Source organism: Ylistrum balloti, unplaced genomic scaffold (genome assembly GCF_031769215.1).
Source record: "Ylistrum balloti isolate Yb309-2 unplaced genomic scaffold, AGI_CSIRO_Ybal_v1 Utg370814, whole genome shotgun sequence".
Taxonomy (NCBI): Eukaryota; Metazoa; Mollusca; class Bivalvia; order Pectinida; family Pectinidae; genus Ylistrum; species Ylistrum balloti.
In genome coordinates, this window is record NW_026782471.1 from 323,873 (window position 1) to 350,773 (window position 26,901).

Sequence of the window (26,901 nt, forward strand, 5' to 3'; positions counted from 1 at the left end):
TAGAGAATAAAGTTCACTTTTTTCCACAAGGTAGAGGAATTAAAAACGCAATTTGGGAATATATAGATCATAGTTGATCTCTAGAAATAAATCTGCCTTAACTTCCCTTAAACCTGCCTTAACTTCCCTTAAATCTGCCTTAACTACTCTTAAACCTGCCTTAACTTCCATTAAACCTGCCTTAACTTCCCTTAAATCTGTCTTCACTATTCTTAAACCTGCCTTAACTTCCCTTAAATCTGTTTTAACTACTCTTAAACCTGCCTTAACTTCCCTTAAATCTGCCTTCACATTACTTAAATCTGTCTTCACTTCTCTTAAACCTGCCTTAACTTCCCTTAAACCTGCCTTAACTTCCCTAAAATCCGCCTTAACTTCCCTTAAATTTGCCTTCACATCCCTTAAATCTGCCTTAACTTCCCTTAAATCCGCCTTAACATGCCTTAAATTTGCCTTCACATCCCTTAAATCTGCCTTAACTTCCCTTAAACCTGCCTTAACTTCCCTTAAACATGCCTTAACTGCCCTTATATCTGTCTTAACTTCCCTTAAACCTGCCTTAACTTCTCTTAAATCTGTCTTAACTACTCTTAAACCTGCCTTAACTTCCTTAAATCTGCCTTCACATCCATTAAATCTGCCTTAACTTCCCTTAAACCTGCCTTAACTTCCCTTAAATCTGTCTTAACTTCCCTTAAACCTGCCTTCACATCCCTTAAATCTGCCTTAACTTCCCTTAAACCTGCCTTAACTTCCCTTAAATCTGCCTTAACTGCCCTTAAATCTGTCTTAACTTCCCTTAAACCTGCCTTAACTTCTCTTAAATCTGTCTTCACTACTCTTAAACCTGCCTTAACTTCCCTTAAATCTGCCTTCACATTACTTAAATCTGTCTTCACTTCTCTTAAACCTGCCTTAACTTCCCTTAAACCTGCCTTAACTTCCCTAAAATCCGCCTTAACTTCCCTTAAATTTGCCTTCACATCCCTTAAATCTGCCTTAACTTCCCTTAAATCCGCCTTAACATGCCTTAAATTTGCCTTCACATCCCTTAAATCTGCCTTAACTTCCCTTAAACCTGCCTTAACTTCCCTTAAACATGCCTTAACTGCCCTTATATCTGTCTTAACTTCCCTTAAACCTGCCTTAACTTCTCTTAAATCTGTCTTAACTACTCTTAAACCTGCCTTAACTTCCTTAAATCTGCCTTCACATCCATTAAACCTGCCTTAACTTCCTTAAACCTGCCTTCACATCCTTTAAATCTGCCTTAACTTCCCTTAAACCTGCCTTAACTTCCCTTAAATCTGCCTTAACTTCCCTTAAACCTGCCTTAACTTCCCTTAAATCTGTCTTAACTTCCCTTAAATCTGTCTTAACTTCCCTTAAATCTGTCTTAACTTCCCTTAAACCTGCCTTAACTTCCCTTAAATCTGCCTTAACTTCCCTTAAACCTGCCTTAACTTCCCTTAAATCTGTCTTAACTTCCCTTAAATCTGCCTTAATCTCCTAGACCAGTATCTTGCCTGATGTAGAAATATGATACTCACCATCTACACACTCTTCTTCTACCTGACAAAGATGTTCCATAAACAGGCAACCTGTAACAAACAAATGTATATAGGTGTTAATTATCTACCACAGATCAAACAAATAAACATCAGGTAACAAACAAATGTATATAGGTGTTAATTATCTACCACAGATCAAACAAATAAACATCAGGTAACAAACAAATGTATATAGGTGTTCATTATCTACCACAGATCAAACAAATAAACATCAGGTAACAAACAAATGTATATAGGTGTTAATTATCTACCACAGATCAAACAAATAAACAAATGTATATAGGTGTTAATTATCTACCACAGATCACACAAATAAACAAATGTATATAGGTGTTAATTATCTACCACAGATCAAACAAATAAACATCAGGTAACAAACAAATGTATATAGGTGTTAATTATCTACCACAGATCAAACAAATAAACAAATGTATATAGGTGTTAATTATCTACCACAGATCACACAAATAAACAAATGTATATAGGTGTTAATTATCTACCACAGATCAAACAAATAAACATCAGGTAACAAACAAATGTATATAGGTGTTAATTATCTACCACAGATCAAACAAATAAACAAATGTATATAGGTGTTAATTATCTACCACAGATCAAACAAATAAACAAATGTATATAGGTGTTAATTATCTACCACAGATCAAACAAATAAACATCAAATGTATATAGGTAACAAACAAATGTATATAGGTGTTAATTATCTACCACAGATCACACAAATAAACAAATGTATATAGGTGTTAATTATCTACCACAGATCAAACAAATAAACAAATGTATATAGGTGTTAATTATCTACCACAGATCAAACAAATAAACATCAGGTAACGAACAAATGTATATAGGTGTTAAATATCTACCACAGATCAAACAAATAAACATCAGGTAACAAACAAATGTATATAGGTGTTAATTATCTACCACAGATCTAACAAATAAACATCAGGTAACAAACAAATGTATATAGGTGTTAATTATCTACCACAGATCAAACAAATAAACATCAGGTAACAAACAAATGTATATAGGTGTTAATTATCTACCACAGATCAAACAAATAAACATCAGGTAACAAACAAATGTATATAGGTGTTAATTATCTACCACAGATCAAACAAATAAACATCAGGTAACAAACAAATGTATATAGGTGTTAATTATCTACCACAGATCAAACAAATAAACATCAGGTAACAAACAAATGTATATAGGTGTTAATTATCTACCACAGATCAAACAAATAAACATCAGGTAACAAACAAATGTATATAGGTGTTAATTATCTACCACAGATCAAACAAATAAACATCAGGTAACAAACAAATGTATATAGGTGTTAATTATCTACCACAGATCAAACAAATAAACATCAGGTAACAAACAAATGTATATAGGTGTTAATTATCTACCACAGATCAAACAAATAAACATCAGGTAACAAACAAATGTATATAGGTGTTAATTATCTACCACAGATCAAACAAATAAACATCAGGTAACAAACAAATGTATATAGGTGTTAATTATCTACCACAGATCAAACAAATAAACATCAGGTAACAAACAAATGTATATAGGTGTTAATTATCTACCACAGATCAAACAAATAAACATCAGGTAACAAACAAATGTATATAGGTGTTAATTATCTACCACAGATCAAACAAATAAACATCAGGTAACAAACAAATGTATATATGTGTTAATTATCTACCACAGATCAAACAAATAAACATCAGGTAACAAACAAATGTATATAGGTGTTAATTATCTACCACAGATCAAACAAATAAACATCAGGTAACAAACAAATGTATATAGGTGTTAATTATCTACCACAGATCAAACAAATAAACATCAGGTAACAAACAAATGTATATAGGTGTTAATTATCTACCACAGATCTAACAAATAAACATCAGGTAACAAACAAATGTATATATGTGTTAATTATCTACCACAGATCAAACAAATAAACATCAGGTAACAAACAAATGTATATAGGTGTTAATTATCTACCACAGATCAAACAAATAAACAAATGTATATAGGTGTTAATTATCTACCACAGATCAAACAAATAAACATCAGGTAACAAACAAATGTATATAGGTGTTAATTATCTACCACAGATCAAACAAATAAACATCAGGTAACAAACAAATGTATATAGGTGTTAATTATCTACCACAGATCAAACAAATAAACAAATGTATATAGGTGTTAATTATCTACCACAGATCAAACAAATAAACATCAGGTAACAAACAAATGTATATAGGTGTTAATTATCTACCACAGATCAAACAAATAAACAAATGTATATAGGTGTTAATTATCTACCACAGATCAAACAAATAAACATCAGGTAACAAACAAATGTATATAGGTGTTAATTATCTAAACCAAATTAAACAAATAAGCATGGATGTTACTACATACATCACATACAGACAAAATGTCTCCATGGTTACTACATACATCACATACAGACAAAATGTCTCCATGGTTACTACATACATCACATACAGACAAAATGTCTCCATGGTTACTACATACATCACATACAGACAAAATGTCTCCATGGTTACTACATACATCACATACAGACAAAATGTCTCCATGGTTACTACATACATCACATACAGACAAAATGTCTCCATGGTTACTACATACATCACATACAGACAAAATGTCTCCATGGTTACTACATACATCACATACAGACAAAATGTCTCCATGGTTACTACATACATCACATACAGACAAAATGTCTCCATGGTTACTACATACATCACATACAGACAAAATGTCTCCATGGTTACTACATACATCACATACAGACAAAATGTCTCCATGGTTACTACATACATCACATACAGACAAAATGTCTCCATGGTTATTACATACATCACATACAGACAAAATGTCTCCATGGTTACTACATACATCACATACAGACAAAATGTCTCCATGGTTACTACATACATCACATACAGACAAAATGTCTCCATGGTTACTACATACATCACATACAGACAAAATGTCTCCATGGTTACTACATACATCACATACAGACAAAATGTCTTCATGGTTACTACATACATCACATACAGACAAAATGTCTCCATGGTTACTACATATATCGCATACAGGTAAAATACCTTATGGTTACATTATACTTCACATACAGGTAAAATTTCTCCACGAATGAAGCACTGCATCTGGTGCTCACTGCTCCATCTGGATCCATAAAACTTTATCACAAATAACCTCCATCATCCCCTACATTACAACTGCATTCAATATTGCCATTTGGTCTAAACCATTGCCTCATTATTTTCATCCAAACTTGAAACAGCAAAAAATCATAACTCTATATAGATTACATCAAATTGATCCAGTCGTTGAACTCATTGCAGACCATATTGATTCAAGACTACAGACCAAGTTTCATTAAAATCTGTTCATGTTTACTCAAGTTATCATGTTCGCAGGGTCCATGGTAATAAAACTGCAAAGGGCCATAACTCTGCAAATAACACTCAAATCAAAGCCATTGTCAATTTCATAACATATCTTTCTGATACAAGGCTGCATACCAAGTTTCATTAAAATCTGTTCAAACTGATTGAATTTTTGTGTGTACAGTGTCCATGGTATTACAACTGTGAAGAACGGTCATACCAGTTACCATCATAGTGACATAGTATATGGAAATTGTGTCACTGTGATGAATATTTGTCTAAGATGTATAGCTTAACAGACAATTAAAAGACTGATAATACAAGTAACAGACTCTATATTCAACGGAATTGTGTTCATTAAAAGATTTAGAATAAAAAAAAAAACAAAATAATATTTTTTGGATGTTGTCAATAATGAAAATAGGTTTTAAAAAAAAAAATGCAAATAATAAAAACAAGAATGTGAAGAATCTGAGGTCAATGGTTGATTAGATTGCCATAGTAACAGGAGAAATGAATTCTTGTATCAGGTATATATAGAAACACCTGTCAATAGTTTATGTCAAAAATCTATCTTCATTTTCAATATCACACATCAGCACATCACTGTTTACTCGCATGAACAGTCACCTTCACTGTGGCCAGTAAGAATTGATGTTTCTATTTTTAGTCACTATGTACGCAAGTATAAGGTACTTCGGAATAGTAAAAACAGCTTTTCAACAGACATTCCCACGCAACAGGAGATTTGTTCTGCCATTACTCTATATATGTATCCAAAATGATCTGTTTTGGTGCTGTATGACCATCCAATCAATACATTCATGGATCATTTTCCAATATTACAAAATAAATGTATTCATTACGCCCAAGTCCATGGCAGATGATGCCACTGTACCAAGGAAACAGGATAACAAATGATGTCTTGTTTCTAATAAAGTTTGTCTATTACAAAAGTTACTACCAACCAGAAACAGACAAAATCTTAATTTATTTCATTGTGTTTATTTTCAGAAAAGTACATATAATAATTGTTTACATGTTTTGGTCGCCAGCAGTAAAACGTTTTTAGCATTGGTTTTACAATAAATATGTACATTGAAGCTGGAACCTTTCACACACAGGACCTGGGCCCGAGAGTTCTTCTGATTTCTTTCAAACAAATTGCTCTTCACAGGGACATGTTGATAAAGACAAGACAGACTTCTAAATGTAAAACAGGACTACATACTGGTGTCAAGTTTTTAAAGTGGGTACATGTGATCTCCAAAATTGAAGTTTTTTTATGAAATAATAAGGTTGAGTACTAACAAGATCTATTGATTATGCTTTCATCAGAGCAAATTGAAACGTCAATTGTGAAAAGTATTTTTTTGCAATATTGACGACAGTTTATCGCCTTTTAAAATTATCAACGTATCATGTTGGTAACAATAGTGGACTCTTACTTGTTGAACTTGTTCGATGATAAACACAAAGTTTTTTCCTCGAGTTTATGAATAATAAGGGCCACCTCCAGCAATAAGCCCACACCTGATAATATGCCCACCCTTATCTATAACAGTTCAGTAACATTACAATTAAATGTTAACACCCTGGAGTAATTACCCTAAAACCCACTTCTCCATTCCACCATTTTCCCTATATTTTCCCTATACATCAACAAGAAGGTTTTTTGAGGTATATGTAACTCCTTGTACTTTACAGACAATTAGCCCGCTGTTCAGTAACAATACAAACATTTACCCATTTTCCTGTAATAAGCCCACATTTCACAGTGGATGAAAGTTAGTGCATCAGTCCCCAGGTCCTCTAAACGTACTACAGATTCACCATGCTATTTCAATACATTGGTCCCCTAAACATACAACAGATTCACCATGCTATTTAAATACATTGGTCCCCTAAACGTACAACAGATTCACAATGCTATTTAAATACATTGGTCCCCCAACATACAACAGATTCACAATGCTATTTAAATACATTGGTCCCCCAACATACAACATTTTCACCATGCTGTTTAAATACATTGAACTGGAAATTTGCAGATACCATGAGAAATATTGTTCTTAAATAATTTCATCAAATACTGAGCTAATACTGTCTTCAGATAGCTATCATTTGAAATCAAACTCTGCAGCTAAAATGTTGTACACGACGTAGTAACTGTATGTAACCCCTTCATTGAAATACATGTCCTGCTATGCATGGTAATTAAGCCTGTTAATCTATTGATCTCTGTTTACTCTAATGATTATTCCAATAATTATCAGACGTAGTGAATATTGTATTTAATTTAATTACTATATTTGGTATGATACAGGTAGGGTTAAATCTCCTCCAATCATCAATGGCTGAAGTACGTAGGTGTAACCAAATGACTTAGTAATTACTGTGACACAAACAGCATTTGTATTTTCATTGATCATGACTGGAGTAACTTTTGAATTAGGTGTGAGACAACTATAATAGATACGTATTGATTATGCAGACATCCCGCGCTGCATTAGGACTTATATGTGTACTCAAGTTTACATTTCTGTAACTCATCAGGACACCATGCGAGACCACATACCGATCAAATTGTTATTGTAGAAATCGAGAATACGTGTCACCTAGATATTGGCAATTTTTGTTTAGTCTAACAGTGGACTCTGTCTGACTAAAACCAAGACTAGTTAGTCCTATCTGAGGCAGAATCTTTTTCATAATTAGGGTGCTGTTGACCGAATTGTTGAGATGCTTCCTTGGGGGTATAGAAACAAGGTTTGTGATGAGTAACATTTAGTCTAGAACACTGTACATCATCTTAACCTCGTTATTACTGAAAATGAATCACACAAGTATAACAAACATATATATTTCTCAGACTACAAAGAAAGTATGATATCTTAAAAACTTGAAATAAATATATTCTGTTATCACATAACTCAGATTCTATTTGCAAACATTCCTGAGAACAGCATTTTTCAGGCTGATGAAAATATCTACGAGGGCTGATCGATAATTTGTCATCCTTGTATTGAAGAAATTAAGCAGGGATGTCCTTTTTCAGCTCCATAATTTCCTGACTAGTTAAGGCTGTGTACCTGAAGACTGGTGGCATTTGGTCAGTTTATGTCAAAGAGGTACTATTGGTAAGTAAACAAGGCAAGTGACTTTTGTAAAATGGACAAAATTGCTGAAAGAGGAGTGATTCAATATTTGTGTAAAAAAAGGTCTAGCACCTAAGGATATCCATACTGATGCGGTAGCAACACTAGGGAATAATATCCCCTTTATATACTACCGTGAAAAGATGGTGGCGAATTTAAGCATGGCAGCCAGCGCCATGGAGATGAAGCCAGTCCTGTAAGGCTTGTCACTGTAGCAATGAGAACACGTTCTCAGCGGGTTGGGTACCAACAGAGACATATATAACACATATATATAAGTCTCTGGTACCAAGACTTCTGACAGTTGATCAAAAGCACACCAAGTCGACTTTGTTGTGTGCTAATCTGAACATTTCAGAGACATATCCTGCTAACTTACTGCAGAGGTTTGCCACTATAGATGAAACGCGAGTCCGACATTTCACCCCAGAGGCCAAACAACGGTCTAAACAATGCATGCACCCTAATTCACCCCAGTCAAAGAAGGCAAAGATACTGCTCTGTTAGCTGGAAAGGTTATGGCCTCGTTTTATTGGGGTGCTGATGGTATTCTGATGGCAAATTATCTGTAAAAGGGACAATCAATCAATGGTACACACTATACATCACTTCTTAGTTTGAAGAAAATGTTAAGCTCAAGTGCCAAGTAAAAGTCAGTAAAGGTAAGTTGGTCCACCACGACAATGGCCCTATTCACAAGTCTGTTATCGCCAAGGCTGCTATTAACGATTGTGGCTTTGAATTGATTGAGCATCTGCCTTATTCCCCTGATCTTGAACCATCAAACTTTCATCTATTTTCAAAACTGAAAAAGGTCATTTTCATACCCACTTTCTGCTAGATCATGACAGATGATGACGTCATACATGCAGTGGAGGACATTCTGGATGGTCAAGAAAATGACTTTTTTAAAAGTGGCACTGAGGCCCTTAAACATCGCTGGAAAAAGTGTAAAGATACTGAAGGGGATTATGTTGAAAAATAATGCAATATATCCGCCAAAAGTCAAACCATTAAATATGAGGCTCACAGCTTATCAATCAACACTCGTAACTTGGTGATCCTCTCATTTGACTTTCATGTCTTATGAATCTTTGGTGATGTCACACTACTTTCGTCTATTTGCAGTTATCGTAGTCACTGACACTATATAACCTTTGTCATTTTCATTATCATTATCTATACTTGATGAAGATAATCGTCCAACTCATCAGTGATAGTGATATGACCTCAGAAAATGAAAGACTCCCACATAACATCATCGAATCACACATTGTGCTTGAATGTGTTTCAAAATGCCTCTACAGATAACGTGTTTAAAATGTATGGCCCTTATGTCAAACTTTGTCAAACTTTTGAGGTTTCCCTTAAGGAATCTCAACACAATTAACATAGGACTTTGTTATTTAGCGAGTGATAAATAAACATATTGTGAATCATCACCAATTTGTTGTTTGTTTTGTAGCTACAGTATCAGAGAGACTGAATGAAACATACATTTTACCTAAGAAAAATTGTAAATAAAAACTCTCTATTTTGCTAAGATTATCTGCTAATTACCTTGACAAACTTAATCCTTAAATCAATATTATGTCCTTATGTCATAACAAAGAAATGATATGATGTGTGACATGTATAACAGAGAATCACCATGTGATAATTAGAAGTTATGTGTGACATGTATAACAGAGAATCACCATGTGATAATTAGAAGTTATGTGTGACATGTATAACAGAGAATCACCATGTGATAATTAGAAGTTATGTGTGACATGTATAACAGAGAATCACCATGTGATAATTAGAAGTTATGTGTGACATGTATAACAGAGAATCACCATGTGATAATTAGAAGTTGTGATGTACTGATAAATATCATGAAACAAACCAATCTGATGGAATTGCTGAGTTTATCGATTTTGTTACATTTATGAAATTTTCACACTCCTTGCATTTTCCATTAAATATTTACACAAAATCAATGATCAAATTTCTTGTGTAGATACCTCTTGATTAAATTTAATACCCTAAACAAAAGTGATGCAGATACTTTCATACTGCAATCACTTAAGCCTACCACTCCCCTTAGGATACAGGCAGCCTTGTAAGTACTTCATCTACACACTTACTGAGATGTGTATTAGAGTTCAATTTAATGCCAGTAATCCCACAAATCCCACACATTATACAAGAATATTAGAACTGTGGTTAAGCATGTATCTTACCTACCTGACCCATCATATAAAACATTTTAGAATTAAGTTTAAGGCTATATGCTACCTTACACATTATATAGATATATATATCAGAATTAAGGTTAAGGCTATATGCTACCTTACACATTATATAGAAATATATATCAGAATTAAGGTTAAGGCTATATGCTACCTTACACATTATATAGAAATATATATCAGAATTAAGGTTAAGGCTATATGCTACCTTACACATTATATAGAAATATATATCAGAATTAAGGTTAAGGCTATATGCTACCTTACACATTATATAGAAATATATATCAGAATTAAGGTTAAGGCTATATGCTACCTTACACATTATATAGAAATATATATCAGAATTAAGGTTAAGGCTATATGCTACCTTACACATTATATAGAAATATATATATAGAATTAAGGTTAAGGCTATATGCTACCTTACACATTATATAGAAATATATATCAGAATTAAGGTTAAGGCTATATGCTACCTTACACATTATATAGAAATATATATCAGAATTAAGGTTAAGGCTATATGCTACCTTACACATTATATAGAAATATATATCAGAATTAAGGTTAAGGCTATATGCTACCTTACACATTATATAGAAATATATATCAGAATTAAGGTTAAGGCTATATGATACCTTACACATTATATAGAAATATATATCAGAATTAAGGTTAAGGCTATATGCTACCTTACACATTATATAGAAATATATATCAGAATTAAGGTTAAGGCTATATGCTACCTTACACATTCTATCAGTGATATTACAGAGTTGTAGTTATCTCCAAATAAATTTAGTGGAGAATTCTCTAAGTATCATTGTAATCAACCTGGGGGTGGGCTTCTTCTTTAGAGAAATACATTGACAATGACACAAATATCAACTGAAAGTAGATCGTTATTTCATTACTTTCATTTTCAGCATTTTAACAAATAATAGGTGATCAATTATCAACAGTCAGACTGTGTTTTGTTCAGTTATATGGAATCATCTCACCATTCACATCTAATATGTGGATCCTTCTTTACATAAACATCTAATATGTGGAATCATCTCTATATACACATCTAAGATGTGGAATTATCTCTATATACACATCTAATATGTGGAATCATTTCTATTTACACATCAATATGTGGAATCATTTCTGAGTGGCAAGGATATTATTGAAGATTCCTATTGTATTCTAGGGGACTGTGTCCAGGTGTCATGATTTCACAAGCAAATCAGAAAAACCTTTTAAAATAACAAATTGTATTCACCTTTTAGTAACCATGGCAATGTACAAGATGATGAAGGTGAAATCTCACTCTAAATATGAAATGTTTTTATTATGTGAAGTAGTAGTATCAAAATATCAAAGACATTGAATTTCAGATTCCTCCCCCTCCCCTGACTAAAATGCCTTTTTATTATAAAACAAAAGGTGATATGGACCTGTAGCTCAGTTGTTATTTATTTCAATTACACTAATATAACAACTAATAGCATATCTCAAAATTGTGACCTCACATCACCAAAGTCAAGGTCAAATTTATGTGCATCACTGAAAACATGGGGTAAAGTGACCTGCTCAACATCACTGCATTACAGCACAGAGCAGTCTGTAATCTCAGATTCCTAAGAAATTGGCCTTGCGTAGGGATCGTCAGCCTTGCGTAGGGATCGTCAGTCTTGCGTAGGGATCGTCAGCCTTGCGAAGGGGTCGTCAGTCTTGCGTAGGGATCGTCAGCCTTGTGAAGAAATCGTCAGTCTTGTGTAGGGATCGTCAGCCTTGCGTAGGGATCATCAGCCTTGCGTAGGGATCGTCAGCCTTGCGTAGGGATCGTCAGTCTTGGGTAGGGATCGTCAGTCTTGCGTAGGGATCGTCAGCCTTGTGAAGAAATCGTCAGTCTTGTGTAGGGATCGTCAGCCTTGCGTAGGGATCGTCAGTCTTGCGTAGGGATCGTCAGCCTTGCGTAGGGATCGTCAGTCTTGGGTAGGGATCGTCAGTCTTGCGTAGGGATTGTCAGCCTTGGGTAGGGATCTTCAGTCTTGTGTAGGGATCGTCAGCCGTGTGTAGGGATCGTCAGTCTTGTGTAGGGATCGTCAGCCTTGTGTAGGAATCGTCAGTCTTGTGTAGGGATCGTCAGCCTTGTGTAGGGATTGTCAGCCTTGTGTAGGAATCGTCAGTCTTGTGTAGGGATAGTCAGCCTTGTGTAGGGATTGTCAGCCTTGGGTAGGGATCGTCAGTTTTGTGCAGGGATCGTCAGCCTTGTGTAGGAATCATCAGCCTTGGATAGGAATCGTCAGCCTTGTGTAGGAATCGTCAGTCTTGTGTAGGAATCGTCAGTCTTGTGTAGGGATTGTCAGCCTTGTGTAGGGATCGTCAGCCTTGTGTAGGGATCGTCAGTCTTGTGTAGGGATCGTCAGCCTTGTGTAGAAATCGTCAGCCTTGGGTAGGGATCGTCAGCTTTGTGTAGGGATCGTCAGTCTTGTGTAGGGATCGTCAGTCTTGTGTAGGGATCGTCAGTCTTGTGTAGGGATCGTCAGTCTTGTGTAGAAATCGTCAGCCTTGGGTAGGGATCGTCAGCTTTGTGTAGGGATCGTCAGTCTTGTGTAGGGATCGTCAGTCTTGTGTAGGGATCGTCAGCCTTGTGTAGGGATCGTCAGTCTTGTGTAGGGATCGTCAGCCTTGTGTAGAAATCGTCAGCCTTGTGTAGGGATCGTCAGCCTTGCGTAGGGATCATCAGTCTTGTGTAGGGATCGTCAGCCTTGGGTAGGGATCGTCAGTCTTGCGTAGGGATCGTCAGCCTTGGGTAGGGATCTTCAGTCTTGTGTAGGGATCGTCAGCCTTGTGTAGGGATTGTCAGCCTTGTGTAGGGATCGTCAGCCTTGTGTAGGGATCGTCAGCATTGGGTAAGGATCGTCAGTCTTGTGTAGGGATCGTCAGCCTTGTGTAGGAATCATCAGCCTTGGATAGGAATCATCAGCCATGTGTAGGAATCGTCAGTCTTGTGTAGGGATAGTCAGCCTTGTGTAGGGATCATCAGCCTTGTGTAGGTATCGTCAGCCTTGTGTAGGGATCGTCAGCCTTGTGTAGAAATCGTCAGCCTTGGGTAGGGATCGTCAGTCTTGTGTAGGGATCGTCAGTCTTGTGTAGGGATCGTCAGCCTTGTGTAGAAATCGTCAGCCTTGGGTAACATTCAGCTTTGTGTAGGGATCGTCAGTCTTGTGTAGGGATTGTCAGTCTTGTGTAGGGATCGTCAGCCTTGTGTAGAAATCGTCAGCCTTGGGTAGGGATCGTCAGCTTTGTGTAGGGATCGTCAGTCTTGTGTAGGGATCGTCAGTCTTGTGTAGGGAATCAGTCTTGTGTAGGGATATAGCCTTGTGTAGAAATCGTAGCCTTGGGTAGGGATCGTCAGCTTTGTGTAGGGATCGTCAGTCTTGTGTAGGGATCGTCAGTCTTGTGTAGGGATCATCAGTCTTGAATCTTCACCTGAGGAAATGAAATGCTTCTCCAACTTGGAGGTGCGATGGCCTCTGAGATCAGGACTGAGAAAATATCACAAGAATGTTGATGAATGACACTGACATCCCTATGGTATATATAGACATTGGCTAACATTTCTGCTGCGTCAGACAACATCAATATGGCAAAAGCCCCCAATAAAGTAGAATTATCTGCTCACAGACTTTAAATAAATATAGGTATAATATTAGCATTCTGTCTAGTGGCTGAGATAAAAAACCAGTTACTGACGTATCTCTGGGGATGGGGAAGGATAAAGGGGATCTGAAGTTTGATCATGTCTGTCTGACATCCCTAGGGAGTTAGGAATGGTGACCCCGTGCTGTGTCCTGATCTGACAATCCTCAGAGTGGGGAAGGGGGTCCAGTATTGTGTAGATCTGACATCTATAAGATGAGGGGAGCGGGGTCCAGTGTTGTGTAGATCTGACATCTATAAGATGAGGGGAGCGGGGTCCAGTGTTGTGTAGATCTGACATCTATAAGATGTGGGGAGGGGGGTCCAGTGTTGTGTAGATCTGACATCTATAAGATGTGGGGAGGGGGGTCCAGTGTTGTGTAGATCTGACATCTATAAGATGTGGGGAGGGGGGTCCAGTGTTGTGTAGATCTGACATCTATAAGATGAGGGTAGTGGGGTCCAGTGTTGTGTAGATCTGACATCTATAAGATGTGGGGAGGGGGGTCCAGTGTTGTGTAGATCTGACATCTATAAGATGTGGGGAGGGGGGTCCAGTGTTGTGTAGATCTGACATCTATAAGATGTGGGGAGGGGGGTCCAGTGTTGTGTAGATCTGACATCTATAAGATGTGGGGAGGGGGGTCCAGTGTTGTGTAGATCTGACATCTATAAGATGTGGGGAGGGGGGTCCAGTGTTGTGTAGATCTGACATCTATAAGATGTGGGGAGGGGGGTCCAGTGTTGTGTAGATCTGACATCTATAAGATGAGGGTAGTGGGGTCCAGTGTTGTGTAGATCTGCCATCTATAAGATGAGGGGAGGGGGGTCCAGTGTTGTGTACGTGTGACATCTATAAGATGAGGGGAGCGGGGTCCAGTGTTGTGTAGATCTGACATCTATAAGATGAGGGGAGGGGGTCCAGTGTTGTGTAGATCTGACATCTATAAGATGTGGGGAGGGGGGTCCAGTGTTGTGTAGATCTGACATCTATAAGATGTGGGGAGGGGGGTCCAGTGTTGTGTAGATCTGACATCTATAAGATGTGGGGAGGGGGGTCCAGTGTTGTGTAGATCTGACATCTATAAGATGAGGGGAGGGGGGTCCAGTGTTGTGTAGATCTGACATCTATAAGATGAGGGAAGGGGGTCCAGTGTTGTGTAGATCTGACATCTATAAGATGAGGGTAGTGGGGTCCAGTGTTGTGTACGTGTGACATCTATAAGATGAAGGGAGTGGGGTCCAGTGTTGTGTACATGTGGTATCCCTAGGGTAGGGGAGGAATATCTAGTGTTGTGTATCTCAGACATCTCTAGCATGGGGGAAGGGGATCCAGTGTTAACTACATCTGACATCCCTGGGGATGGGGGATATCTTGTGATCCAGTTTTGTGTACATGTGACATCCCCAGGGAGGGGTGGATATCTTGTGTAGGTATATCTAGTGTTGTGTATCTCAGACATCTCTAGCACGGGGGAAGGGGATCCAGTGTTAACTACATCTGACATCCCTGGGGATGGGGGATATCTTGTGATCCAGTTTTGTGTACATGTGACATCCCCAGGGAGGGGGGGATATCTTGTGATCCAGTTTTGTGTACATGTGACATCCCCGGGGAGGGGGGATATCTTGTGATCCAGTTTTGTGTACATCGGACATCCCCGGGGAGGGGGGATATCTTGTGATCCAGTTTTGTGTTTATGTGAATCCCCGGGGAGGGAGGATATCTTGTGATCCAGTTTTGTGTACATCGGACATCCCCAGGGAGGGGGGATATCTTGTGATCCAGTTTTGTGTACATGTGACATCCCCGGGGAGGGGGGATATCATGTGATCCAGTTTTGTGTACATCTGACATCCCTGGGGAGGGGGGATATCATGTGATCCAGTTTTTGTGTACATGTGACATCCCCGGGGAGGGGGATATCTTGTGATCCGGTTTTGTGTTGATGTGGCATCCCCGGGGAGGAAGGATATCTTGTGATCCAGTTTTGTGTACATGTGACATCCCCAGGGAGGGAGGATATCTTGTGATCCAGTTTTGTGTACATGTGACATCCCGGGGAGGGGGGATATCTTGTGATCCAGTTTTGTGTACATCGGACATCCCCGGGGAGGGGGGATATCTTGTGATCCAGTTTTGTGTTTATGTGATTCCCGGGGAGGGAGGATATCTTGTGATCCAGTTTTGTGTACATCGGACATCCCCAGGGAGGGAGGATATCTTGTGATCCAGTTTTGTGTACATGTGACATCCCCGGGGAGGGGGGATATCTTGTGATCCAGTTTTGTGTACATCGGACATCCCCGGGGAGGGGGGATATCTTGTGATCCAGTTTTGTGTTTATGTGAATCCCCGGGGAGGGAGGATATCTTGTGATCCAGTTTTGTGTACATCGGACATCCCCAGGGAGGGAGGATATCTTGTGATCCAGTTTTGTGTACATCTGACATCCTCTAGGATGGGTTGGTATACAAATTCAGTGGTGAGTACATCCGATATTTCTGGAGAGAGAAAATGATGATCCAGTATTTTGTACATTTTGATATCCCTGGAGAGGGGAGACAGCGATCTAGACTGCTGTCATTTTTGTCTGAGTATTTATTAGAATCACACCAAATCAGCTTATAATTGTATAATAATTACAGAATACTCTGACGTATTGCCTGGACACATCAGTAATGTAATTGACATCAGCCATTAGTTGGAAAGAGATATAAATCTTCCCACTGAGGGCAGAGAAACTAACACAACAACAAGTAGATTATCTATTTATAAATCTGAGGCTTTATAAGTGAGAAGTGAAAAATGAGAGAATTCTCTCAGTACAGCCTATTTCTATACTACACTTCATCCAAGACAATATTCGATTTATTTTATAAACACTTTTATTTCAAAGTTTTGACATCTCTGAAATGTTTGGCTGCAAAAGATACACCAGAATAAAATACAAATCTTCAATTCATTTCTTAATTACAATTACCTGGTACATATATTATAGATGTTAGATCAAATGAGTGAAGTAGACTTCTAACATGGGATGTTGTATAACTGGTTTGTTATTCAAATCCTACAAGACTGCTTTCATTTGCCTCATTTAAACAGATATTTTTTTACATCAATTTCACCATCTTCTAAAACTAGGAGTACCTGTATGACACATATCTGTACAACTGAGTGCTGACACCTAGTGGATTAAACACGTGCAATAGTCCTTGTCTGCATGTACAAATGACAGTGGAAATCCATTTGTTTTATTGGGTCATGACCTTCAGCAGCAATTCAATGATGAAGATACAAAATACAAAAAAAAAGGAAGAAGAAAAAAAAGAAGAATGTTTCCAAATTGATTAACTTGATTATTGATTTGTCCAACCCAGTATTTTACTCTGAAATATTGGTAACCAGCTCTGTCTGCCTTCGTGAAACTTCTTTCTCTCTAGTTGTATCATTCTCTTGTCCAACCCAGTATTTTACTCAGAAATATTGGTAACCAGCTCTGTCTGCCTTCGTGAAACTGTTCAGTCTCTCTAGTGACAATGCATCACGCTCTTGCGAGTATTGTGTGCAGTGGGCATGTCTGTGCATTGTTTGACATGAGTCACAATTTCAATACCTATTCAATCATTATTCGAGACTTATGAAGCATAACAAAATCATCTCTGTAAAGTGCAGTCAGGTGTGACATCAGTTTTATAGTTCCAGGTTTATCTCAATTTTCATTGTTTGATATAAAGATATCAAACTTGCCAGACCATTTTATTACAATTTTATAGATGAGGACTCTGTAAGGTACCACATCTTCCATACTCAACCAAATGATCACACTTTCATAAAATATTGACAAGTGTGGCCCTATCAAATCTATTTACAGGAAAAAGTTTCTTCTTAATATATCTTTTGGCAGAAAAAGAAAATCAAATTTGAAAAAAAGGTAATTTTTGTCAAATATTACATTATGGTTTGGTATTTCATATTGAAGAGAAAAAGAGTAAAAAGTTTGAATACTGTCAAACCGAACAGTGAAATAATTAAAAGCAACCCAAATGTAGGAAAATGTATTCTGTATGGTATATGTTCAAATGTTACCATTCTGTAGAACTATGCACTGTGCACAAATTTGATTTAAGTCTGATTAATTCTGAAATGCATTAAAACATTTATAATTGTAATACTTTGTTACACATCACTATGACATCCACGCAAGTGACAGATCTGACTGAATACAGCTGGTATTCCAAAATTCTACACAGGACATGGATGTGTTTAATACAAAGTATAAATGTAGATTTAATGTGACTTTAAATGAAAACAAGTAGGTATAGTGATAAATGACCAACAGGGATATTGTCAATAAATACCTCGTCACTGACGTCTTACTGTACAATACAAATATATCATTCACACAAGAGAACCCGGACTATGGCCGAGTCTTATCAGTATACGACTGACAGGACAGTAACCTCTCACAACAAATCGATGGTCTGCTTGCACAAATGCAATAATACGGCCCCATACACCACATAATTTTAGATAACAATTGATGTACAATATACCAGTGATCCTTTCATCTATTTACAAGCTCTGCTGGATTCCTAGATATCAAACATCATCATGATGACCATCTTACTTCCTTATCAAGTTCTTGTCTTCTAACATCGCTGACCAGTCCTAGAGGACAAGTTTCTTTAGAAATCTACACTTTAGGAATCTAACATCACTGACAAGGCCTGGAGACAATCCACTTCTAGACATCTACACTGAGCCTCTAACATCACTGACAAGGCCTAGAGACAATCCACTTCTAGAGATCTACACTGAGCCTCTAACATCACTGACAAGGCCTAGAGACAATCCACTTCTAGACATCTACACTGAGCCTCTAACTTCACTGACAAGGCCTAGAGACAATCCACTTCTAGACATCTACACTGAGCCTCTAACATCACTGACAAGGCCTAGAGACAATCCACTTCTAGACATCTACACTGAGCCTTTAACATCACTGACCAGACCTCGAGGACAATCCACTTCTAGAGATCTACACTGAGCCTCTAACATCACTGACAAGGCCTAGATGAGAATCCACTTCTAGACATCTACACTGAGCCTCTAACTTCACTGACAAGGCCTAGAGACAATCCACTTCTAGACATCTACACTGAGCCTCTAACATCACTGACAAGGCCTAGAGACAATCCACTTCTAGAGATCTACACTGAGCCTCTAACATCACTGACAAGGCCTCGAGGACAATCCACTTCTAGAGATCTACACTGAGCCTCTAACATCACTGACAAGGCCTAGAGACAATCCACTTCTAGACATCTACACTGAGCCTCTAACATCACTGACAAGGCCTAGAGACAATCCACTTCTAGACATCTACACTGAGCCTCTAACATCACTGACAAGGCCTAGAAATAAACACATATCACATCTGTTGCTTGATTTAATGTGTATATTGCTGTTTAATTGTAAATTGTACCATCTTATAGGCAATCTAGCTGCAAGTTGATGGCTCATATTGCTTGATACTAACAGAATATTAACTTGTTAAATGTCTCAATTTCTGACAATGTAAGTAAAATAATGATAAAACACTGGTTAGAATAAGAAAGACAAAATGCAGCCCACAAATTGTGTTCTTGTAATGTAAGCAGCCCTGTTTACGCTGGTATCTAGAGCACTGTCAAGGATCAGACAAATGTCACTAATATTACTGTTAAATCAAGGTTGGAGCGAAAGCCGTCATTCTCACATCATGTATTGATTTTTGTTGGTGATGCTTCCTCAAAGATAGCGTCTTTGGGGACGCCAGAACACAGCACATCAGTTTGACCTTGTGTGCTGTGTCATTGAACTTTAACCTTACACAAGGACTGATCTGAGGATAGTGTTATGTTCTTCTGTCTCCAATAGTGAGCGTAATTAAGCTGCCAGCCAGAATATAGGTAATAACAGGATTTCGTAAATCCGTAAGGCAGCACAAAATGACTGCCTGTTTTGTCTTACAGGGCCAATCCAATTTCTTTTGTGCCTTCCCAAACATTTCCATTGCAGTCTTCACGAAAGCATAATTGTTAAAGTCATGATCAACCTACTTTTACCTTCAGCTTGAAAAAATATGTGAACTGTAATAAGTGTGCCTTCCATTATCCAGACAGACAGAAAAATAGAGTAGGTTGCATGGTTGAAAGATCTATTTATTCAAATTGTAAATGGTTTTTACGAAAGGTTACATAAAGAATTTTGACTTTAATCAAGTCCTTTCTTGAAAAGTGAAAAAAACAAAACTTTAGTGTAGCCAGGATTAAAAAAAGGAGTCAGTTGGTTTTAAAATATGGAATTATACAGTTTTTTTAGATATATGGGTATCTTAAAAAAAAATCACCAAACCTATTTACCTTTCCTAAATTTTTCAAAGATTGGTGAGAGTAAACAAAATTTTTTTTTGGTTTTCCTTACTTAAAAGTCTGTTGATAGGCATTACTTACATAAATACATGTCTGTAACACTATACACTTTGGTCAATATGTAATAAAGCTTCTGATGTTCTCAAAGATTAATATGAGGATTATCTGTAATCTGCTACATGTAAGACGAGGAAGTGCTTACAGCATGTGGGTAGGTAATTTGAACCCATACGTAACTCTCCGCTACTACTACACAGTAAAGGTCATAGTTTTAATAAACTGTGTAATTTGAGCACTAATATCATTCTGCCACTCTGAAAACTTCTTCGATTGGTAGAACACATTAACTGGAAAAACCATCCACTCTATTTCTGTGTGTTCAAGAACATGTAAAATTGCATTAAAAATCCCAAAGAACTGTTTAAAATTAATTATTTTTCTATAAAAAAAAACAGCACAAATCCTCAACAACAACAAATGCTGATTCAAATGTTTTTGCGTTTGTAATTATGTGAAATGGACATGCTGGCTGTTTCCTTTATGAATAATTTGGTTTCACTCAATTACTGTGTTTCCCGCCATGACAGAAAAACTTTGCAAATACATTTTTTGCTTTTTTATAACAAAATTCTTTTCTACATTTAAATGAAGCACCAGACACAAGCTATATTTTATTATACAACAGCTGAATTCTAAGAAAATAAAACATAACAAGTGTCACAACCAAAAAAAGGCTTGTAATTAACACAATATAATTGTGGTTGAACAAACACACGACAGCTTTTAAGTGAGTCATCATCCATTTGAACCAATCTAGTTCTGCTAGTACACTAAAAATAAAATACATTCATAATTAATGGGATTTCACAACTCACAAATAACTCAATGAATTTTGTTTCATTCATCATTAAAATTTCTTAACGTAGAAACAGATTCAATAGGCCTGATTTTTTATTTATGGACAATTTCTGAAAGTTTGCATGAAAATGAACATGATAGCATGACGTTGATTGAGAAGGTGAAATGTATAACAATCAGGTCTACGATGTGTTGTATAGGAACGTATAAATTTAACATGTAACCAAATGTAAAACATTAAAAACTGATGACTATCAAGTGGTTTTTTTGTCGTCTTAATTGTTACTAATTATACATGACCATGACGACATTTTGTTGAAATTGGACAAGTCATTTTAAACCATTCAAAGAGCTGCATTGATTTCTATGGATACTGATCAGAACACTTGACATGATCATTCACCACATTTGTCTGTAGCTGTAAATGAAGACATCTTCAAATCCAATAACATCTCTCAGTTAATATAATCAATATTTCCTTTTGTTCTTAAAACATGATCATGAAGTCTCCCAAAGACAACCATTAAAATTACATGAAATGCGGAGATTATTTCTTAACCTCAAACTCACTCAACAACTTCAGTCGTAACTTAATTATCAAAAATCTTTATAAACACTTCACATCTTTCGGTTAACAAATTCCCTAAATTAAATTGTAAAATATCAGCAATATCTAGACTTATGTTGTAAGTTATTTTTAACAGACAGTGAGCAGCTGATCTTTTGAGATATATCAAATTATGCAGGCTTTTCTAAATGCCCTCCATTTAAACCTCAGTCATTGTGTAATTTTTTAGGTCCTATATCACACTGTGCTTCGATCAGTACTTCCCACGCCAACTTTACACACAAGATATTACCAAGTTATTACCATGGTCTCTCCATCCAAGTTAAATATTCTCCGGCTATAATAGTATAACTGTGTATGTGCCTTATATATAATTTAGCAATCACTCCGGAAATGACTCCCACGTCACTGTTGAGAACTTACATCTTATATATCATATTTCAAAGTACATGGAAATGAAAGCAGCTGGTAGACCTAACCGTACCTGTATGAACTAAAAGCGTGTTATCGTTATTACACCAAGTGTTACTATAATGAAACAGCCATCATTAATTATTCTAATGCCTCTACTAGGACTTAAACCCCGGCCCTCTGGCCTATTAGTCCTCATCCGATCACGCTAAACACAGGTTCTCTCTAGGTGAGCAGTATAATTCAGACTAGTAGATATCATAGGCCTAACCGTACCTTTCAGAACTAAAAGCATGTTATTGTTACTGCGATTTATAACCTGGCACCTCTGGACTACTATTTCGATACTTCAACCAACCACGCTAAATAGAAGTATCCTCTAGTTAAGAGGTGTAATTCTGACTATTTTGTTTACAATTGTTACTATATACAGTTATGTTTTGTTTTCTAACCAATCAGTCACCATCGGTAAAATACATCTGTAGTTGATTCATTCACAGCTTTGACAAAAGAAATTCAAGAAAGCGTCTTTGAATATTCTCGTACTAATCATAATCAACATTACGTAACTTTGAATTTTACATTTTGAATGTGATTTTCATTTGTTCCATGGTGAGTCAGATTCCAACAGCTTGCAAATGTTAACAGTGTTTAAAACAAAGACAACATTTCCTTATCAAAAAATACAAACTCCACTGTGAGTGTGGACAGAGCCTTGAAATCATGAATATTTTCATACAAGATATTACAAATCCTGTGGACTAAATCCGTGAAAATATCAAGTATACTGGTTGGTACTTATGTTACAACATTGGTCAATATCATTGGTCAATTTCCTTGTGCAATGCCTGAATATATGAAAAGCAAGTCATTATCAAACACTGGTTGTCATGGATATGGCATAATTATTGCCTGGAAACTGGGACACTGTAATCTTCTCTAATACATCAGATCTGGTTAAATCTGATACAGAATATTAGTATATATATCCTCATTTCTCAGTGTCTAACATTGGATAACTCGGCCAATGACTCGCAAGTCTGTAGGAGACAAAGTTTCCAGCTCAAATAGCATCAGGAAATCTTGTAGACGTGTTGACTAGAACCAACAGCCTCTGAAATTTGGTAATTGAACTCAACAAACAATCAAAATTGAAAAAATTATCTAATTAGATTAAAATTGAAATTATATGTCAAAGCAGTGAACTCGAATATAGTGAAAAATGACTCAAAATTTACCAGAATTGACTCAAAATTGGTCAGAATTGATTCAAAATGTTAAATGGTACAGGTTGTCATGCCAGCAAAAATTGTATCAGAGTTGAAAAAGGTGGACTGCAAGATGCCAAAGCATTGAATCAAAATGATAAAAAATATATCGCAATTATATCAGTCAGTCTGACACAATGGTCCAAAATTGATTGAAAAAGTTCAGACACATCATAAATAACTTAAAGGCCATGTAGTGAAGAAAAGATTATAAACAGGTTTGGCTCAAATGTTAGATCATTCAACTTTGTAGTACCAAGTTCAATTTTTTATCAAACAATTTGGTATTGACCAGAAAGTAACGCTTTAGCTCAAAGATCAGATGGCGTTAGTCTGGAGTTACTGACACAGCCAACTGTGATTCCAAAGATGAATTCATTGAAAAGGTTAGGAACTGCTTTCAAATACTGGAAATTGTTTCTGAACTTCGTTGATTTCACAGACTGGTAATGATTTAAAATGTCAGATATTGATTTCAAAGATAAGAAATTTATTTCAGAGATGGGAAATTAATTGAAAAGGACAGAAATTAATTTCAAATATCAGAAATTGATTCCTCAAAGATCAAAAAATTATTCCAAAATGATACACATAAAGGACACAATTCTACTATAATAAAAAGGTGAGAAATTATTCAGGTGATCTATTAGAACATTGTCTTCAAGTTGGTCTACAGAATAGAAGTTCTTATAACAAAACCAGTAGAAGGTTAGAGTGTGATGTTTCGATGACGACACGGTCACCTTCATCTTATAATAAAACCAGTAGAAGATTAGGGTGTGACGTTTCGATGACTTCACGGTCACTTTCATCTTATAACACAACCAGTAGAAGATTAAAGTGTGACATTTCAATGACTACACATGATTGCAGAAATGTAAACATTCCAAAATTTCATCCTAGAATAATTGCACAAAGCATTTATATCACAGAACACAAACGCTACACTGGAGCCAGAGAAAAGTTGTATTACAGTACTATATCAAATACAGAAAAGTTACCAATGCTCCAGATTAGGTGTCAGTACATCAGTGGTTCATACGATATTTCAAATGTACACAGTTTTTTTCATAATATGTCAATTTATTTCTGTTTGGGTACACAAGATTCATGTTGATAATGAGCATGCTTGGAGCACTATAATAGCAAGGTCAACTGATAATGACCCATGTTTTTCTGTAATTGATTTCAATATGATACACTGTACATATGTACTAATGTTTAGTTCTAAGCTGCGATATTGATTTCTCAGAAGGTGTGATTGAATTTCATCCCAAGTGCTCAGGATACATTATCACAACTCTATATAAACATGTTTTCTTCACACACTTGGATTTCATGACAAATTATCAAATTTCTTTTGACACAATGACAGACTGATGGGTTTGCTGCACGTATACAAATCACTGAAATAACATCACTTCTGAAATGTACATTTCTATAGTTTAGTTACAATACATTGTCATATGCAGTGCGAACTGCTTAATATCATGTTCCATTTGTCAGGAGAAAATGTGATAATAAGCAGAATGTGACATTAACAGTTGACATATTTTTTCTAGAATATGACATTAACAGCTGACACATTTTTTCTAGAATGTGACATTAACAGCTGACACATTTTTTCTAACATCTTAACCTGGACTTTCTAATTTGTAATTTCATTTGTTTATCCCATAAGAAAAGTTTCCTGAACTTTTAGTTTGTTTATTCTTTGAAATATCTGCCCTCCTAACATAAAATTATTGTGAACAATCATGTCATACACATAGACTAATTCATACATGACACCACAGTGTCATCAGCTGATATTTCCTGTATAATTAGGGCTCAACATTAACGATTGTCTGGACTAAACAGTACAAAACTATGTTGAACAAGTAAGTCATGACATGCACTTGTCCAACCCCTCAAGTGAGTTTAAGCTATAACAAGCTGATGTAAAGGTTTTAAAAATGCCGAAGAAATACCACAATATCATTCAAATTCTCACAACACAATTGTTGTAGTTCTATTTTTTAAAATAATGCCCTCTTTGGCTACAATGAAGATTAACCCAACAACATACTAGATAACAGATGCTGATTTCCCCAAGGTTACTAGAAGTTTCAAATATAATCTCCATCTTGTCTATGTTTGTATTCAAGTGCACAGTCAGTTAAGTTGAATAATGACGAGTGCAAGATTGTTTATGTTGAAGACTGTCAGGTGATAGATATAACGAAGTTTGTTGTAAGCATGGAAGGAATGAGAGAAAAAAAAACCAATGACTGATACTGTTGATGATAAGAAAAAAGAATTTAGGAGTATGAGCAAAAGAGAGTTTGAACATTTTAACAAAACTGGTTGAAAGAGTTCCTGGAAATTAGCTCATGATTAAAGTGAGTTAGGTGGTAATATGATTGTCGAATTTGCCACGATTTCCGTGCTGACAGATTGTGTTCATTATTTACAGAAATCTGAAACTGGCTTAAAAGTACGGACAAGTGCATTTAACAGTAGGACACTTGTCCAACCTGGGAAATAGTTAATGTCGAGCCCCGATAATTCATTCAACCATCATGGTGTAGGCTTTATAATAGGGCATCATCGCAAAATTGATATAGACAGTGTACAACTTATCTAAAAATTGTTCTGAAGATCGCTGATCGAGCAGTGTCAATAGTCAACAGAGTGTCAACTGTTCACCTTTGAAATGCTACGTTTCATTGGCTATTATATCAGTGGTTTTTTAATGGCCAATCAGATGTCATGAAACACCACATAGGAAAAACCCCTTTCATCTTACTTTCACCTTACCAGTTCTCATGATAATTTAAGCAATTAGTGATTTGAAGAAAGATAAAAACAGTGACGTTCTGACATTATGACAAATTAGATTTTCAATCTTCAGTCCATACGATATGTTATGTGCCCTGAAGGAATTGTTTGAGAATAAAGATTACAATACCAAAGATGAAAGCAGTCTGTGAAACTTTCCTGGATACCTGTGATAATGTTCTATGTTCCAATCCAGACTTCATTTTATAAAACTTGAAATTCAAATCAGTTATTTAAGCATCTTACACTTTGTATCAGAAATATGTTCAGGTCATTTTAAAAATGGCGACATTCATAATGACGATATTGACATTTCGCAGTTTGGTGTCTCAGGAGTCATTGTAAAAAGAAACAAAACAAACACAATATATCATAAATCAAGGTATATGGTTGTTTATTTTCTGATCCCAAA

At 36.3% G+C, this 26,901-nt stretch overlaps 1 protein-coding gene across 1 annotated transcript in view; it reads right to left on the reverse strand.

The window, feature by feature from the left end:
* Positions 1–26,901, reverse strand: part of LOC132558713 (receptor-type tyrosine-protein phosphatase N2-like) — a 252,916-nt gene that overhangs the window by 196,011 nt on the left and 30,004 nt on the right. Inside the window, exon 2 of the mRNA XM_060223309.1 lies at positions 1,551–1,601. Within this exon, the coding sequence (XP_060079292.1) occupies positions 1,551–1,601 (51 nt within the window). The remainder of the gene's footprint in view (positions 1–1,550; positions 1,602–26,901) is intronic.